The sequence below is a fragment of the Myiozetetes cayanensis genome, unplaced genomic scaffold (genome assembly GCF_022539395.1).
Source record: "Myiozetetes cayanensis isolate MyiCay16 unplaced genomic scaffold, myiCay2020 scf7, whole genome shotgun sequence".
NCBI lineage: Eukaryota > Metazoa > Chordata > Aves > Passeriformes > Tyrannidae > Myiozetetes > Myiozetetes cayanensis.
In genome coordinates, this window is record NW_026087964.1 from 2,012,956 (window position 1) to 2,031,352 (window position 18,397).

Sequence of the window (18,397 nt, forward strand, 5' to 3'; positions counted from 1 at the left end):
TTATGCATTTCATCAGGGCTTAGCTCTAGGAACTGTAAATGCCAGCATCGAGACACCTGCCTATTGCTTGCTTTAGGAAGAGGAATTCCACAGGGATTCGAGTGAGAAAACTAAGAACAGTTTCAAATAAATAACGACACGAGTTTTCGTAACAGCACCTTTATGGAACACAAGGTTAGCTCTAGACAAGTGCCAGGTTACATGAACTTTCAGTCCTCTATATAAAGCAATCTGGGGTTTAGTCCATCTTGATAAAACCTATAACACTTATTTATAGGCACAATACTTGGGCTATTTCCACAGTAAAAAAAAAAGGGCTTTCCATTACAGTGCTGGGAGTGGTTAACAAGAAAGTTACCTTATGTCCTTTTTTTCAGAGAATAACAATTCCCCTCCTCTATGTCCCATTGTTATTAGGATTTCAGAACACAAGCAATGCTATTCTAGTTAAGATAAAGTGGCAATTAAGGTAATGTAAGCTAAAGACCAAATAATTTTCATAGATACAGACAATTCTGAATATATATTTTGCATGTGAAACTAGATTAATTTTTGTGAAAAACAATTCCATCTCTATACACAACCAACAGAATTCCTTGCCAGCAGAGAACTGCACTGTGCATGGCTAATCAGCCTTGAAGAGAAAGTCTGGACCTCAGGCATATCCAGCTACGTGGATCGACAAGCAATCCCTTCAGATCCAGCAGCTTTGGTTTAATGGACGGAAACTTTGGCCTGTTGTTCAAACATACTTGCCAGCAACAAACAAGCGGGACTGGAGTTTTTAAAAATAAAACAAAGTGTGGTATGTGCATAAAGTCAGTGCCTTGATCCTTAAAAGCATCTCTACAGGCAACTTTACCTTAAAAATGGGCAGTGCTTAAGTTACAAAAGATTTTGTTTATGATGACTGAAGAAAACGGCTCTGCTTCAGGAATTCAAAAGATGGGTCAGATTTAGTAGTAGATTTATTAATTTGCTGTGATTTACAACCAGGTGACAACGTCTGAAACAAGGGAGACATCAAAACAGGTTTAGCCAGGAGGTTTATGGCTTCCAAGTCATTTGGGCATCAGTCATTTGGGCAACTGAAGATTAGCAGACAAAAGGTAAGCGGAGGCCAGGTGCTGCACTGGTGTTTTGGAGACAGTATTCCAAAGTGTCTTCTCTTACAGCAATTTCCTTTTTTCAAACTCCTGCAAATAGCACAGAGATGTTACCAGTGGGGAAAAAAACCCAAAATGCTTCTATTACTGTTTTATTTTAAATTACTTTGTGTTTATCTCAGCAAAACTTATTTTAAGAATTAGAACCTGGAATTAAAAATTAAAATATAAAATGCATAAAGTGTGCAAGCTAGGGGAAAGGAGAATAAGCATTCTCCCACCTCACATTAACAAAACAGCTATGGAAAGTGCCAGACTGCAGTCAGAGCACGCTCTCAGACTGCAATACTTTCAAGGAACTATTTGCTCTCAGGCATAACATAATGGGCTTGAAAAACCCCAGTGTTGTGTAAGAGCTGCAGTAGAATCCTTATAAGCAAAGGACTCAAACCAGAGAAGAAACAAAACAAAGATTTTCATTTTAGTAAAGAAAATATACAACAGAAGAAGAGAAGAATCCCACAACAACCTGTGGAGATGCTATACTATGCAGTCACCATGGGAAACAAAAAATTACCTAAAACAGCTGAATTATGCATTTCCTCTAGCTGTGAAGCAATCCCTTCTTTTAGAACTAAGGAAAATGCAAATAATCCCATTCCATACCTCAGTTTTTCAGCTGTATATATTCAACCACAATTCTGAATTAGTACTTAAAACAGACTCAATATGCCAAGGCTCTCCTTCCTCAAACAACCTACTTACAGAGAATGTCCTCATGTTTTAAAGTAATTTGGGTTCTTTGCATCCAGGAAACAATTTCAACAAGTTGCTACACTTGAAAGCAAAATGGAATCTCTTCTCTATTTTGCCATGTTTACTTTTCTATAAAACAGTATCACATGAAACTGTATGCACATATCTTTTAAGTAGTAATTTCAGCTTGTTCAGTCAAGAGAGCTCTTGTGTTTAAGCAAGTTCAGAGCAGCAGAGTATCTGGGTAAGAGATGCCTCCCAACTCGTATTCCCTGAGTGGCTTCTTGCTCTGGATGGCCACGTGTGCCAATTTCTGAGAGACCCACCTTGTAGATGGTGCTGCCCAGCTGAGCAGGGGACATGCTGACCACAACACCTGCGCTCTGAAGGGCTGCAATCTTCTCCTTAGCTCCCCCTTTTCCCCCAGCAATGATTGCTCCGGCGTGGCCCATCCGCCTGCCCGGAGGTGCCGTCAGGCCGGCGATGAACGACACCACTGGCTTGGCATTTGGGCCCTGGGAGGAAACAAAAGATACCCAGTTACAGAGGAGAGGGTGAGAGGAAAAGCAATTCCAGATGGTAGAATTGTATTTAAATATCAGCCAGCCAGGCAAAGATATTAAACAGCTGGAAACTTCAGAGAAGACGAACAAAAAGACTTAGAGAGTGTGGAGTAATTTCTCTCCTGATAAGCATCATAAAACAGAAGCAAAGAGAAACTTTAAATCTCTCTACAGAGCCATGTATACTAAAAAAACAAAAAAAAAAATTTCACTAAGAGTACTGTTACAGGAATAAAAATCTAGTTGACACTGGTCTCCAGTTCACAGAATCATACAACCACAGAATTGTTAAGGTTGGAAAGACCTCTAAGATCTTCAAGTCCAACCATTACATTTAATCTGGACAAAGCTCTTAATTTCACCTCTTTCTCTTTAATAAAAGTAATACTGTTTTGTAGTACTGTTTTTGTAAGCAGACATTAGAGACTGAACTGAGTTTTCCTTGAAGTGGCAAAAAAAGCTGGTTAACTACAAAGTGTCTGGAAGCAACGTATTTAAGACTTACAGAATTATGTTCTTTCAAAAATGCTGCTGCATCTTCTTCAGCATTCCCTCCAATTTCCCCAATCAGTATGATCCCCTCAGTATGAGGATCCTTCAGGAAGACATCAAGGCAGTCAATAAAATTAGTTCCATTGAAGGGATCACCTCCAATCCCTGAAAAAAAATTACAACCACACGAAAAAGACTGACTCAAGATAATGATATTGTGTTTATGACAAAAGTTTCAAAGCAAATTTCAGCATGAGGAGTATTCCCAAAGACTTATAAAACAGGCAGCTCTGAAGGCTCTTCCCAAGTCTGAGTGTGTCAAATTCCTGCTCCAAATACCTCCCCCACAATTTACAGAAAGCTCTGATATCTGAACATTCACCTTTCAAGCCATATACAAAATATTATGGACACAGAAGGACCGAGACCCCAGCTCTAGAATTTTGCTGCAAGAAAAGTGAATTTACTTAACATACCCAACTAAATGCCTATCCCCTCATAATATTAAGCTTCTTGGGAATATCTGTTTCCAAACTGACATCATATTTCCTGGCACTTCTCTGTTCAAAACTGGTTTTTAGGGTTTTATTAACTGATGTGAAATGATAACAGAGAAGGGCTGTACTCTTCACAGCACACAGGGATCTCATTTCTCAACACACCTGCCATTCAGCAATTTCTACACTTGGGTAAAGGAATTATTTTGGATTTATTCTTGAAAAGAAAAACCAGACTAGCCTTGGTCCAACAGGTTGTTTCCAAGGAAACCTACCAACACAGAAAGACTGCCCCAATCCAACTTGCGTTGTCTGATGAACAGCCTCATATGTCAAGGTTCCAGATCTTGACACAATACCTTTAGGAAAGAAAAGAAGATAAACTTAATATTAACAGAGTTAAGCAAATGACTAGAGGCAGCTGCTCTTATATTCATGAAAATCACCTTAATAAACCACACCAGGTGCCAGTTTTTCCATCTGTCCTTGCCAAAACGTGAAAACTCTCTGTAAGATTCTATCTGTACTATTTCTTGGCTGTCGCTTTTTGACACTTAATTGTCAACAGACTAAACCTGCCCAGGAATTCAGTAACAGTGGCTGAGACAGAATTCATCATGCTACTGCCTTACCAGGAAAGAAAACTGAAAACAAAATAGAAGAATATAGTTCTTATCTTGTGTGTAAGTAGCTGATGCACTGAATTTGAGGCAGAGTTGCAGCTCGGGAGTTAACGAAAGAATTCTGTATAAATCACATCCCCAGTAAGGCCAGGCACAGGAAAGTTCCTCCAGAACAGAAATACGCTGCACAAATGCAGGTTATCACTGTTAAGATTATTTGTTGCTGCTCTACAAAACTCATTTGGCATTTCCGTGACAACATTACAAGAAACCACCATCCCAGTTTTAAATTCAGCATGGAAGGTTGACACAGAGCCTAGATCAGGGGCTAACTATTTGCATGGCTTTTTCTTCATTTTTCCAAGACTTCTGCTAATGCTACAAAAGGGAAGGTTTCTAGGAAAAACAGACATCACTTCCATCTACTTCAAGCCATCTAACAAGGAATATAATAACTATATTGCACAAACAGAGGAGAAAATACACCACTAGACTAACAGCCTTAGTTTTATCAACTATTTATACTGTTGGACAGCTGAGATGTGTACTAGCAATGGCTTTTTCTTGTTACATTTGCAAAGGGCTTCCTGTTTACCATGAAGATCAGATTGCCCCAGAGAAGCTACAGAAGCTAAGAGTCCAAAGACTGTGGCTATTTTTATAGTCGGCATCACGGTATATTCAGATGATTCTTGGATGCCTCACAGTAATAGAAAGCTGGGGAGCACATCACCAAAGGTCATCACAGTGTTAGACGAAGCTGGGAGGATGGCAAAGCTACTTTTTTATTCCTTGGTCCTTGGAAAAACACTGAAAACATTTCCAGCAATGTCAGAGCTACTGGGCTCAGGATATAAAATATTCTTTTGCGCTTGACGTGCCTAGCATTTGGATTGTAATAACTTGTGACTACAGGACATTTCTTGTAGGGATTTAGAAAATCTGAAAGGAACCTTGATTCAGAAGGGAGCTCAGGGCAACACTGGTTGATGTTGCCTTTTACAGTCATAGAGCAATGTCTCAATCGTTCATACAAAGGGCATAATTGCAGCCATCTGGTATTCCAGTTCCAGGTTTACAGGCACTTCTGGAAGCTGGAGGTGTAACACTAGAGTTAACACATCTTCCAGCATTCCCTAGGTGCAGTCTATTCTCCAGTCAGAAGTGGTTAACAAGAACACAGTTTCTCATGCTAGAAAAACTGCACTGAGTACCTGCAGTTCAATAGCATGGAACAGGCACAAAAAATCCACAGTTTTCATCCAAAAAAAATAAGTAATGTTGCAAAGGGTACTTCTGTGATCAAGTCAAATCAGTTAACTTGCTGCCAAGAAACATATACAGCATATACTGTCTACACCAGTGTTTCTGAAGCTCTATTTAAGTAAAAATCTATATTTTCAAAGAATTTTCTCTATAGTACCTGAATTGCATTACTTTTTAAAAAATCAAGTTGTTATTTCTAACAATAGGGAGCCAACAAAAGTTAGAGATCTGCATGTAACAGGGTGTGTAACTGACTGTATACAGGGTGTGTAAGTAACATGAACGAGTCACTGCCTTTCTGACCTTAACTACACTGCCTGAGAACTGGGTATATTTGTCACTTCCCCTTGTGATGGTTTAAATAGTTTAAATTATCATGTTATAAACTTCCCTGTAATCTCTTTGTTGTAATACTGAGCTCCCAACAGATGTAGGATCCCAGTCCTAAGGAGCCAAGCTATTGGAAGGAATAGCGTTGAGGAGTTTAGTCCTCTCAAATTCCAAGATAAACGGAAGTTTCCTTAAGACCCTCCTTTGGGGACACCAAAGTCCATCACACTGTCTAAGGAAAATTCCAATTGCTTTGCCTCTACCATGAGTACTCAATGCCTGTTATGAAAGACTTCTTGATTTTGGTCTTCAGGATTGATAATGCCAAAATTCACTTACAAACTGAGGGCAGACAAGCTGTTACAGTGTACTAACCGTCTGTGGGGCAGGATGTGCCCAGCCTCATGAGGCAGAACACTAGAGCAACAAACTTAAGTTCTAGATGACGCACAAATATTCAAAAACTCACCAATTCTTCCCTTCTTGTGAATGTGACCAGGCATGATACCAATTTTACATTCTCCAGGCTAAGGAAAGAGTGGGAGAAGTCAGATGGAACATTCAAACCACCACTAAGAAGGGTCCAGCCTCGGGACCTAACCCAGAAGGCACTTACATTGATGACTCCAGGGCAGTTTGGGCCCACCAGCCGGGTCTTGTTCTGCCTGACCAGCCTGTGTTTGACCCGCACCATGTCCTGCTGGGGGATCCCTTCAGTGATGCACACGACCAAGGGCATCTCTGCATCGATTGCCTCGTTGATGGCAGCAGCAGCAAACGGGGGAGGGACATATATCACAGTGGCAGAGGCACCCGTTTGTTCTTTGGCCTACAGCGGACACAACGAAAAAACACGTCACGTACTTAGCGGGGCTGGAGAGAACATCTGACAACAGGTCCTTTAAAATAAATAAATCCATTCTCAGGCATAAATTAAGTAAATGGATATGTATTCATTGCCTATGATCAAAGCAAGAGTTAAATTCCCTGAAGATGGGACACAGAGCGCAAGTAGGGAACTGAGAACTGACCACTGTCTGGAAAGGATCTGCCCTGTGATCACCATCATAAATACTCTTAGAAAACAGTTTTCTAAAAATTCATAATACACACCAGAATCAATCAGAATCTAGCTGCATGCATAAAGCAAGTGTATCCAGACTCTGTGAACTTCACAGTGGAAGCCAAACTTGTACTTGACCACACTGAATGTTCCCTCTTTCACAAGGCTTCTATTTCACTCCTTGCCCAGTGACATCCACGGCTCAAATATTTGTCTCTTCAGCGTGAGCAATGAAATAAGGAGCCCTTCAGCAGCATTAAATTGTGTGCCCTCCAGTCACTGCTGCAAATTACCTCCTTCACAGAATTAAACACAGGCAGACCTAGATGAGTTTTTCCCCCTTTCCCGGGAGAAATTCCTCCAACTAGATTGGTGCCATAGTCCAACGCCTGCTGGCTGTGAAAGGTGCCCTACGAGAGAGAAAATAAGTGACATTAAAAGGCTTGTAATAGCAAAAAAAATTAACCAAAAATTCTGATGCCATCTGTAATTCTGAAGGCAATTTATGGCACTTAAATTTACAAAGAGAAGGGAAGTTTTCACTGCATATTTACAATCAGGTATTTTGAAGAGTGCATTGACTTGTTTTAAATGAGTTTAGAACATGTTCATATGCTCTGCTTCTCCTTTTATATCAGAGCACTGTAGTTGCATGCTAAAGGATATTTTGTGTGTGTTGCTAATGCACCTGCAGACACACCAGCCACGCTTTATTGTCCACATCAAGTCTGGCAGATGACAAACACTATACTGAAATAGAAGAAATTAGCATTTGTATCCATGACTAGCTGATAGTTTTACAAAAGCAGCCTTCTCCCCTTGCAAATGTGTAAGGGAGTGAATCTGAGAAAACTATTAAATATCCTGAAATAAAATCAGAAATTTAATCCATAGGCATTGATACTCAAATGCATTTGTGGAAGAGGCACTTCTAAAATGTGGGGGGGGGTTGCAGGTTTTTTTTGCAAACCTCCTTTTACAAAGAAACTCTTTCAGTTGTATACAACAAAAAGTCTTAAGTCAAAATGAAGAACAAAAACGAAAAGTACTACAGTAAAGATGACCCAAAACCAAGTTTCAAGCTTGTGCACAAGTATTTGGCCCAAAAAAGGAAACCACAGTGCTGAAGGACCTTCCTGACAATGAAGGAAGTCCAGCTTCCTACTGAGACAAACAAAGCCAATGTATAATCCCTTTCATACTTCATTAATTTTTTCAGGCAATTAAATTTCTGAACTGAAAAGGTGATAGAAGAAATAGCTCATAAACATACCTGTTTGCCTGTAAAACCCTGACAGATAACCTTTGTGTTTTTGTTAACATACAGATTTTTCCTGGATGCCGTGTAGGAGCAGTGTCGGACTCCATTCTGTTGAACTAGAGAAAAAAACAGAAGAGAGAACAAACCATTAATCCACTGCTCTGCCAGGCTCTGGGTCAAAAAATGTCCTATCAAGTAAGGGCATATCAATTAGTGCTTGTATCAAAAGACCTCGAGCAGCTCGTGTTTTCTGCTCTGAAGCTGCATTCAGGGCTTGTCATTGTAAGATATTAAACATGTGCAGTTCAGCCTCTCGTGTGATTACCCAGTTTACTAGAAATCAGGGGAGTATTTATCATATCAAACACTCAGTATCAGGATTCCTCGTGACAACTGACAGACAGAAACAACTTCTTAACCGCTATTTTCATTTGGAAATGAACATGTCTCCATCCCCTCAGAAATTCTGCAAAGTGGCAAAGCAGAACTACAATCCCAATATCCAGAGGCACAACACCACAAGTACTGTGTTACACCTCCTGTGAACGGAGCACAGTCCAGACTAGAAAAGGAGAGATAATTGAAGAGCTCAAGGGTTCCTCAGCCTGGGTAAAACCTAATGCTAAAGCAAGACAGCACAGCAAGAGGTTTTCCTCCAACAGATTCCTGGCTACAGGCACCTAGACATCACTGCTGGACATGCACTTGGGCTTGTGAGGAAACACAGCTCTCCAGATACTCCACTAGAACGATTTTCACTTTAGTTCTCACAACTCTGGTACTGACAAAAGAAAACAACACAACACAACTGCTGAAAAAGAGCACAGTGTGTGCTGGTACCAAAAAGCTCAGGAGAATGACGGCACCTGTGCCAAAGGGAAAGATGTGTTGACACCAAATGATTACAAAAGAAATGCGCAGAATTTTACCCAGCAAGAAAGCTTGAGATGAGGAGGAAGGAGAGGTCTTCTGGTATAAAAAGGATGCACACATTTATTGTCATTGCTTTTTCAAAACACCGGAGTTTTGAGGGGATCAGAACCAATGAACACCCTGCAAGTCTTTTACATAAAGACTTTAATTTATGTATAGAGTGAACTTGGGAAGGCACAATCCTAATGCAGAAACCAGCAAAAGTTTGTGTTACTATAAAACCCTTCATCTCTTTTAAAGCTTCACAATCTAAGATCTGAGGAAGTAAAAAGTGAAGTTGAAATCAAAATAAGAGATTCTGAATCATGGTCCCTGGGCTGCTCCATATACTTACTCAGGCATGTCTGAACAAGGGAAGGATATTTATTTTCTATTTCTAGGATGGAAATAAAAACTATTAAGTGGGGAAAGAAAAGAAAAAGGTATTTCTCAACAGAAACTGTTAATGCACAGAATTTACTAAAATGCATTATAACAATTTATATGGTGTAGTAAAAAAGTGCAGAAAATTTAAGATCCACACATTTCTGTGACAGAACTACAGGGGACTGTTCCACAAGTACTTTTGCCAACTAAATTGTAGTGCTACACTGCTTTTACACTTTACTTCTACTCAAAAAATAGTGAGAAGCAAAAACAAAACCAAACCATACCAGAACCAGCCTACAGATATCAGATCTATTGCTAAATCTGAAGTCCTTACTCTGTTCTTAGAACGTGCTGGCAAACCCAGGACTTAAATCCAACCATCTCCTGCTGTTCTCTAAGGAGCTGCAGCAGATCCTCAGCTTCAGATCCAGACGAAGCAAAGCTCAGTAGAGAAAGGTACAGATTTGCATGCAGTGAACTCGTAAGGAAAGGGGTGAAAGTGCACTTTAGCTGACCTGCAGGGTTTTAACCTAAATCACAACGTTATGCACAAATACTGTTGAAGAAATTGTTATGCCAGGAAACACAAAGCAGTAGTGGACAAAGTCCATACAAAATCCATACAAAAGGCCATTCATATCCTGTGCTGCACCCAAAGCACTGTGGGCAGCCAGACGAGGGAGGGGATTCTGCTCCTCTGTCCCGCTCAGGTGAGACCCCACCTGCCGTGCTGCCTCCAGCTCTGGGGTCCCCAGGGACATGGACCTGCTGGAGCAACTCCAGAGGAGGCACCAAGTTGATCAGAAGGATGGAAAAGCTCTGCTATGAGGAAAGGCTGAGAGAAATGGGATTATTCAGCCTGGAAAAGAGGAAGCTTTGGAGTGACCTAACTGTGGCCTTCCAGTGCCTGAAAGGAACTTAGTGGAAAGATGGGGCAAGACTATTTACAAGGGCATATAGTGATAGGACAAGGGAGAACAGGTTCAAATTGAAAGACAGTAGTTTTAGATTAGATATTAAGAAAAAAATCTTTACTGAGGAAGATGAGGCCCCTGGCACAGGTTGCCCAGGAAAGTTATGGATGTCCCATCCCTGGAAGTGTTCCAGGCCAGGTTAGATGGGGCTTGGAGCAACCTGGTCTAGTGGAAAGTGTCCCTGCCCATGGCAGAGGGTTGGAACTGGACCATCTTCAGGGTCTCTTCCAACCCAAACCATTCTATGATTCTATGTAAATATGCCTGAGGCTGAGATTATCAAGCAGGGTTAAGATGCAGGCAGAAGACAGCACAGGATGATCATCATCCCTGGCCGAGGGCTGGGCCTTCCTAGACAAGGCTGCAAAGCCCTGCACCTGTACTGCAAAACAAACTCACACACAGCTGGCAAACAGCAGCCTCCAGCAGAGGAGAGGCAAAAGAGGCACAGAAACAGCTGGAATGCTGGTCAGGAGAGCAGGGAATTGGGAATCAGTCTGCGTGATCCCAGCCAGTCAGGCAATCCCTCATGGGCAGCAGGTGTGACTGGGTGAAACCCAACCCTGAGAACAGCAAAGGATGATCCCCCTGGAGAAGAAGCTGTTACAGTCATAACCACCAACAATGCCCTGGGGGGAACAGACTGGGCTTCCAGGAGCATGGGAGTGAATGTTTGGAAAGGGGCCTGCCAGGGGAAAGAGTAAACAGGCAACACTAAACTGGTTCAAATCTAAGTTTTACAGAGTCCGTGCTGCACTACTGACAAATCCACCTGCAAAATAAGACAGGGATGCTTGCTAGCCACATTATTTGTCACTCAGCAACTTCAGTACTTTAACAAAAAAATAAAAATAAAAATCACTGAATCACAGAATGGGTCAGGTTGGAAGGGAACACAGTGGGGCATCTGGTCCAACCTCCCTGTTCAGGCAGGGTCATCCAAGAGCACATTGCACAAGATTGTATCCAGATGGTTCCTGCATATCTCCACTGAGGGAGACTCCACACCCTCTTTGTTGTTGACAAACTCACAAATAGTCACTCATTTCTCCACACATTAAAGCAATTCTACACTCTCAGTCCAGCTGTCCATTCCAGATCTATTTTCAGATATTTATAACCTCGCACAAAAATGTTTTTGAAAGCTTAAGTCTGTCAATTCCCACTTTTCAGAACACTGTATAAATATATTTTTCAAGGATAAAAAGCTTTTGAGCATTTTCCAAGCTATCAAAAGAAAAAAAAAAAATCTAAGCACTGATATCTAAAAGGCAGCTTAGAATTTAAGCTTTGTATGGATTTACTATTGAAAACCCTATGTGCTTCTTACATTACTGTATGGCCCTGCTTCAGAGAAAATACAGCTGGTTCAAAAAGGCCTGGCTATAGGCTTGAGCTGTCTGCTGTCTCTAGGGAGAGGCAGCTTAACATGGGCCCATGGCTGGGGAGCAATTTGTTTTTCAAGAAATTTAAGGAAGAAAAAAAAAAAAACCTAAAAATCACCTTGCAGTTTCTGGGATCGATGAGTCTGATTTACTGGGGGTTTTAAACCCTTCACTTGGTGTTCCTGGCCCTGCCTGCAGCAGAAACATTTGCCCCAGTTATCAGCACAGCAGGAGCAGCAGGGGCATGGGTCAGGAAGAGGTTCTGCTCCACGTGGCACAAACAGCAAGCCCTGGGTGCAAAGCAGCTGGCAGTTTACATAGTTAAGACAGACAGAAGATGAGAAGGGAACAGGTGGAAAGAGGGAATGGCATGCCTAAGTTCACAGCAGGTACGGGACAGAAATAGAATCTGAGTTTCAACTTCCACCCTGGACCTGCCTCCCAGCTTCCAAACCCATTTGGACAATTGATTTTACTAGAACAAATTTGGGTTGCTGGACTCTAAATGCTTGCTGCTTCATGAAGTCTGGAGAATGAAAAAAAAGAAAAAAGGAAAAGAAAAAAAAATTTGCTCTTCAGCTGTGAACCAGCAAAAGCCAAACCCATTGGTGATGCTATTTTAATGCACAAGCCTAAACTACAGGCCAAGTTGCAAAGGTGAAGGCTCCAGATGAAGCATAAGGACAAGTCTTATCAAATCCAAATCTTACCAAAGCACGAGGGAAATGCTGTATTTTGTCAAATCAGAGTTCTAAGATAAAATTACCATGTTCACCGAAGGCCTGCAATAGGCCTTTAGCCAAGAGCATTAAAAATAAAATAAGAGACTGGACGATCTTTCCCAGGCAACCCTTTCATTTCTGCCACACCCCTGTTCTGTTTTGCACAGTTTGTGGTTTAAAAATAAAGTTATACAAATAACAAGATGCATTTATTTTGGCTTTCCAGTACTTCTACATAGCTAAAAACCGAGATGTACCGTGACAAGAACCAACTTTGGCCCATTGTACAGGATAACCAAGCAGTTATGAAAAGTGCTCAAATACCAAACCCCAGCTGTCTCAGGGGAGATGTAAAGCAAGATCGAAATTTAGCAAAAGGGTAAAAGCCTGTATATGGAACATCAATTGTTTTACAGTGAAGAAAACTTACTAAAAGCTAAGGAGAGAGTTGCTCCAACACACCCAGTGCTGGAAGTTACCCTGGCATTTCCATGGAACAAGGCCCAACCAAGCCCAGATCTCACTGCAGTTCAAGAAACAGAAAAATCCACCTACATTAACCTCAGCAAAAAAACTCATTATCTGTGGGCTCCAGCAGGGCTTTAAGCTCTCACTTGTGTATTACAATTAACAAGCCTTTTTTAAAAATACCCTATTGTTTATCACGAAGTCCAAACATGAATTTGCACCTTAAAAAGAAAACTGACCCATTTACGAGGTATTTTAAAGGACACTAGTGCTTATACTGAGCTTTCAGGCACTCCTTGAGCAGCAACACCTCACAGGCACAAACCTCATTTAAAACGATGCAACCCAAGCTACATTTCATAGAATCATGGAATAGTTTGCCTTGGAAGGGACCTTTAAAGGTCACCTAGTCCAGCCCACAGCTTATTTGGGTTGTGCAAGCCAGGTGGCAGCACAGATACTAAGAGCTAAACCTCTTCCTCACTCAAACTATACAAAGCTGAAAACTTGTTATTTTCAGATTTCCTTACAGGAATCCTGTCAAAGTGCCTCCTTCTTTATCCCCATTTAACCCAGAACCAAAAAAAAATGGACTTTGGAAGCTGAGGTAACATCTGAGGGTGCTCATAAAGCGAGCACAGCATAAAAGCAAGATTAAAGAGAAGATTCCTTTCTACAGGGACCTGAGCTCATACCCACACTGCCAGAAGACTGAGGAGTTGAAACTGAAATTCTTCCTCTATTAGTCTTTGAAATAGCCACAAAACTCAGGGATGAAGGAAGATATTCCTCTTCTATTACATGAGCAAGGAAAGAAGAAAGCCTGAGAAATCATATGGGCTCCAGTGAAATGGGGGAAATGGAGATCACTGCAGGGGACACTCAGGGAAGGACTGAGTTACAAGGAGTGCTGCTTAAAATGCTAAGAAGTCCTTTTTTACACACACACATCACACTCCACTCTTGGTCTTCCATCAGTTATGGACACTCAGTTTGTTTCTGAGAAATCCTTTCGATATTTTGGACATGTTTAATTTGCACTTTTATGACCATCTCCTTTCTCCTTCCTCTGCCTACAAATGCCAAGGCCTGAGCAGGACAGAGCAGGAATAGTTCTGGGGAGCTTCTGACAGCACAGAAGAGCATAAGCCCTCCTCCAGAATTCACCCCTGGGGTTATCAGTTACATTAGCAGAAGATGATCCTTACTGACAAAGAAGTTTTCATGCTCTTGAGGGATTGTTCAAAATATCTTACTCCTTTGTTTAAGAGGATTAGGCTCTCAGAGGATTTCTAGGTTTCAGTCCCCAGCCTCTCTTCTCTCACCCTTCCCTTGCCAAACTCCTGTTAATTATGGCAACCCCAATCTGTGAACATGAAATAGGAGTTGAGGAATTAAGTAAATGAATCAGGCTGTAAAGGGCAGATGCAATGACTGTGCTACACCTACCACATCAAAACAAAACTAGGACTAATGGGAAGTGACATGCAGAAGAATTTCAGCCCTTTCTAAGCCATCTTTCTTTCCTAAACCAGAAGTTCCTTCTCAGCACAAATCATCTATTTCTTTAAAGCCAACAAGCTGCCTTTCCCCACTCCAAGGCATACTCCACTGAGAACACATGCAGGAAAAGCTCTGTGAGCTTTCCTCCCTCCACACTGTTGACATAAAAACAATTAAGGAATTCCTCAGTTTGGGCTGTTATTTCTGCAGCAATCCTTTGCCAGGGTTACTCACATAATTACTGTAATCTTTTAATCTAAGAACTCTCCAGAGCCTTCTAACTGGCCCAGGACATGAAATCCCTAATCCCAATTCTCCAATCAGCTCAGGTGCCTACAAAGACTCTTCTAAGTGTGGTGCAGACCAGCACAGGTCTCTCCTGACCCCATCCATATACAACCAGTCCTCTGAGCTAACCTTTGAGCAGCACTTGCCATTCATTGACATATTTTATAACCCCTTTTCGCAACTTCCTGATTCGAACCTCAAGGATACGCACCCTGCATGTTTCCCTCAGCAGTGCACCAACAAAAATAAGGGTTTGCATCTCTTTTGCAACAGAACACACAAGAAACTCATGATTTTTAATCACTAAGAGAAACAGATGGTAATTATTTGTTAGTGAAAATGCATGTACAAAGTCCAAATTTAACGTTCCAGCAGTTTTTTAACATTTTCTAAAGACTGTCAAACCAAGCAAAGGTTTCCAACGAAGGACTATGTCATCTTGAGTTTCTTTAAGAGTTTCTACAAAGGATTTCATGAGTTTCTATAAAAGATTTCATGAACAGCTGCAAAAAGACATTTCTTGAGCCACTTACATCTCTTCTCTCCCTCTACCCCTCAAAATAATTTTAAGAACTACTCCCTGAATCTCTTACTGCTATTTGTAAAGGGAACAATGTGGGGTTTTAACACGTGAAACTGCACCCAAGAGTAGCTTTGCTGGGAGTATAAATTAAGCTAAATTGGAAGGTGCTACATTCCCATCTGTTCCCCTCCATCAGAACCAATTCTCATCAGGCTCAGGGGAGCCAATTCAAAAGCTGAAGTGGTAGAAATTAACTGTATAGTATGAAAATAGTTTTCTGTTCCTGTTCATGGAGAACAAGAGGCAGGAATGGATACCTAACTGGACAGCAGCTGTGCCACAGGAACTACTCACACCAGCTTATGGTTGTGAGGTCCTGTTGCCAGACTCTGACCTGCAAGTCACCATCCCACCGAGACAAAAACACTTTGTGTGGAGTGAAATGAGGCAGATTTAAGTTCGTCCATTCATTTTCAGCTGCAAGAACCTAATTAATGCACAATTTCCTCAGTTTAAATTCCAAGAAACTCCTCTTGTGACCCACACTGATCTCACAGAATCACAGAATGCTTTGGGTTGGAAGGGACCATCAAGACCACCCAGTTCCAACCCCCTGCCATGGGCAGGGACACCTTCCACTAGACCAGGTTGCTCCAAGCCCTGTCCAGCCTGTCCTTGGACACTTCCAGGGATAGGACATCCAACAACTTCTCTGGGCAACCTGTGCCAGGGCCTCACCACCCTCACAGTCAATAATTTTTTCCTAATGCCTAATCTAAACTTACTTTATTTCAGTTTAAAGCCATTCCCTCTTCTATGTACTACAAGCCCTCGCAAAGCCTCCTCTTCGATAGAGAACGTAGCTTTAACTGAGCAAAAAAAAGCACGGTGAAAAGAAAAAAATAAAAGGAATAAAATGAAAAAAAAAAAAGGGCATTTTATTTTTTTATTATGATGTTCAGAACAACACATCTTAAATTGCTTCAGGGTGAAGTACTAGCCTCGGACTGCTCTTGCTCTCCACAACACTTAGTAAATGTTTCAGGGTGAAGTATTAGTGTCGGGCTGCTCGTGCTCTCCACAAAAGGAGGCCAATACACAAAAACAACTTTACCGCCTTGCGCTGACACCCCAGGGTAGCTCAGGGTGCCTCCAGCTGCCTCTCGCCCAACCCACCACCCACCTCTACCAGCTTCCTCTGGCCCTTGACCTTTACTTATTCTTTCCGGGGCCGCAACGCGGAGAAGAACAACCTTCCCTGCTCCCCATCCCCGCGGGCGCACACCCTCCACAGGGAAAAAGGAAAAAAAAAAAAAACAAAAAAAAAAAAAAAAAACACAAAAAACCCACACAACTTTCCGTGTATTTTATTAACCAGCCTTCCCCCAGCCACCCAGAGCAGAGCCAGCCCCCCGCCCAAGGAGGGCACAGCCGGTGCCCAGAGCAGCGCCGCGATCCCCGGGGACACGGCCGGTCCCAGCCCCGCTGCCCCGCGGCCCCTCCGCGCCGCGCCCCGCCGTGACCTTGCCCGGCCCCTTCCCCTGTGCCTGCCCCTCCCGGCCGGGCCCCAGCGCTCTTGCCCCTCCCCGTCCCGTCCCGTCCCGTCCCCACGGCGGTGCCGGGCGGCGGGGACGGCCCGTGCCGGTACTCACGGCGCAGGACGCGGCCGAGCAGGCGGGCGGCGGGGCTGCAGCGAGACATCGTCCCTGCCGTCCGCAATGACGGCCCCGGCGCGGCCCGGCCCGCCCCGGCGGCGGAAGGAAGGGCGGCCCCGCGCCGCCTTCTGGGGGCTGTAGGCGCCGGGAGGGAGGGAGGAGTACGCCGAAAAGAAAAAAATTTTTTCTCTCTTTTTTTTTTTTTTTTTTTCCCCAAAGGTATCATTTTCTCTTTCTCGGTATCGAGAGCAATAATCCCCCGCTGCTCTGTGATTTATCCCCTCCCCACCCACCCAAACCGGTCTTCGCGATGTAAAAATAAGAGCAATAATTCTCCCGTGGCCCGGCGATTTTCTGTGGGAAGTTTGCGTTTAAGGTGGTTGCGGAATAAGCGGGTTTCTGAGTGGTTTGTTTGAAGCAGCTGCGGTGGTAGTAGTGGTACACCGAGCATCCAGTTTTTGGGTAAGAGGTGCTGAACAAAGGCTCTCTATAACTGGCTGTAAATGCGCTGCTCGACGGGCAAGTTCAGGTAAAGTTCGAGCTCCAAATGACCACCAAGAGACCACCAGAAGACCCCCCGTACTAACCAAATAGGGACTTCTGAAGAACTTCTTAGGACTAATTAACATGCGAATGGACTTTATAGGAGGGGTAGTGAATATGTAAGGCATCTGATGAATATTTAAAATTAGAAGTAACTATTAGCTACTCTGGGCCAAGAATGGGTCACATACATGATCAGAGGAGCGATCCTCCTGTGTGCCCAGCACTGATGATAAAAGAATGTCTGCCCACTAATGCTTGCAAATTGAGTTTTAGTGGGTTTCTTATTGCCATTTTACGGTAACAATTTATAATCCCACATGGAAGTTACATGACCGATCAAATGAAATATATTACCTCTCTGAAAGAAGGTAGATTCAGACTAGATAAAATGAAGATTTTTTTTTTTACAATGAGGGTGCCGAGGTGCTGGCACAGGTTGCCCAGAGAAGCTGTGGATGCCTCATCCCTGGAAGTGTTTAAGGCCAGGTTGGACACAGTTTGGAGCAACCTGATCTAATGGAAAGCGTCCCTACCCGTGGCTGGAGATGGAACTGGATGATCTTCAAGTTCCCTTCCAAACCAAACCATCCTGATTCTATGATACCTGACATCATATGTTAGTAATCTGCTCGAAGTGCTGTAGAAAAGGAGTGAAACCCCTGTCCCGACCATGTCAAGTGAGCACTAAGAAAATGCTCCAAGGCCACAAGGATGGCACAAGGAGGACACAGGTGATGGTCCCAGGATGGTCAGTCTGATAAGCAGCAATGCTGACCACCCACTGCTTTATTGCAGCTAAATGGTTTGAAATTAAATTGTTTTTTAAAAAATTGAAGAGAACTCACAATCCTCTCTTTCATTCACCATGTACAGTTTATTTACCTGGTTGATCCTGGGGCAGGAAAAGAGTGTATTTGAATAAACCAAACAACACTGTTCTGAAACAATAATTAGTGTTTTCTCCATACAGAGATTCTTAACAACATCATTTTCTTTCTATCAAATTTTAGAAGACATTTGTTCTGAAAGAAAAAAAGGGTTAATGAACCATAAGAAAGGCTCAGTTCCATTTTT

The 18,397-nt window shown here is 42.5% G+C and overlaps 1 protein-coding gene across 1 annotated transcript; it reads right to left on the bottom strand.

Annotated features, from left to right (window-relative positions):
* Positions 1-950: 950 nt before the first annotated feature.
* SUCLG1 (succinate-CoA ligase GDP/ADP-forming subunit alpha) lies at positions 951-16,880 on the bottom strand. The gene is made up of 9 exons (XM_050338747.1): positions 16,775-16,880; positions 7,970-8,073; positions 6,990-7,106; positions 6,250-6,462; positions 6,103-6,160; positions 3,690-3,773; positions 2,931-3,082; positions 2,189-2,377; positions 951-1,196 (listed from the first exon to the last, which is right to left on the bottom strand). The coding sequence occupies exons 1-9, from the start codon at positions 16,821-16,823 to the stop codon at positions 1,170-1,172; spliced, it is 993 nt and encodes a 330-aa protein (XP_050194704.1). The 5' UTR covers positions 16,824-16,880; the 3' UTR covers positions 951-1,169.
* Positions 16,881-18,397: the final 1,517 nt, after the last annotated feature.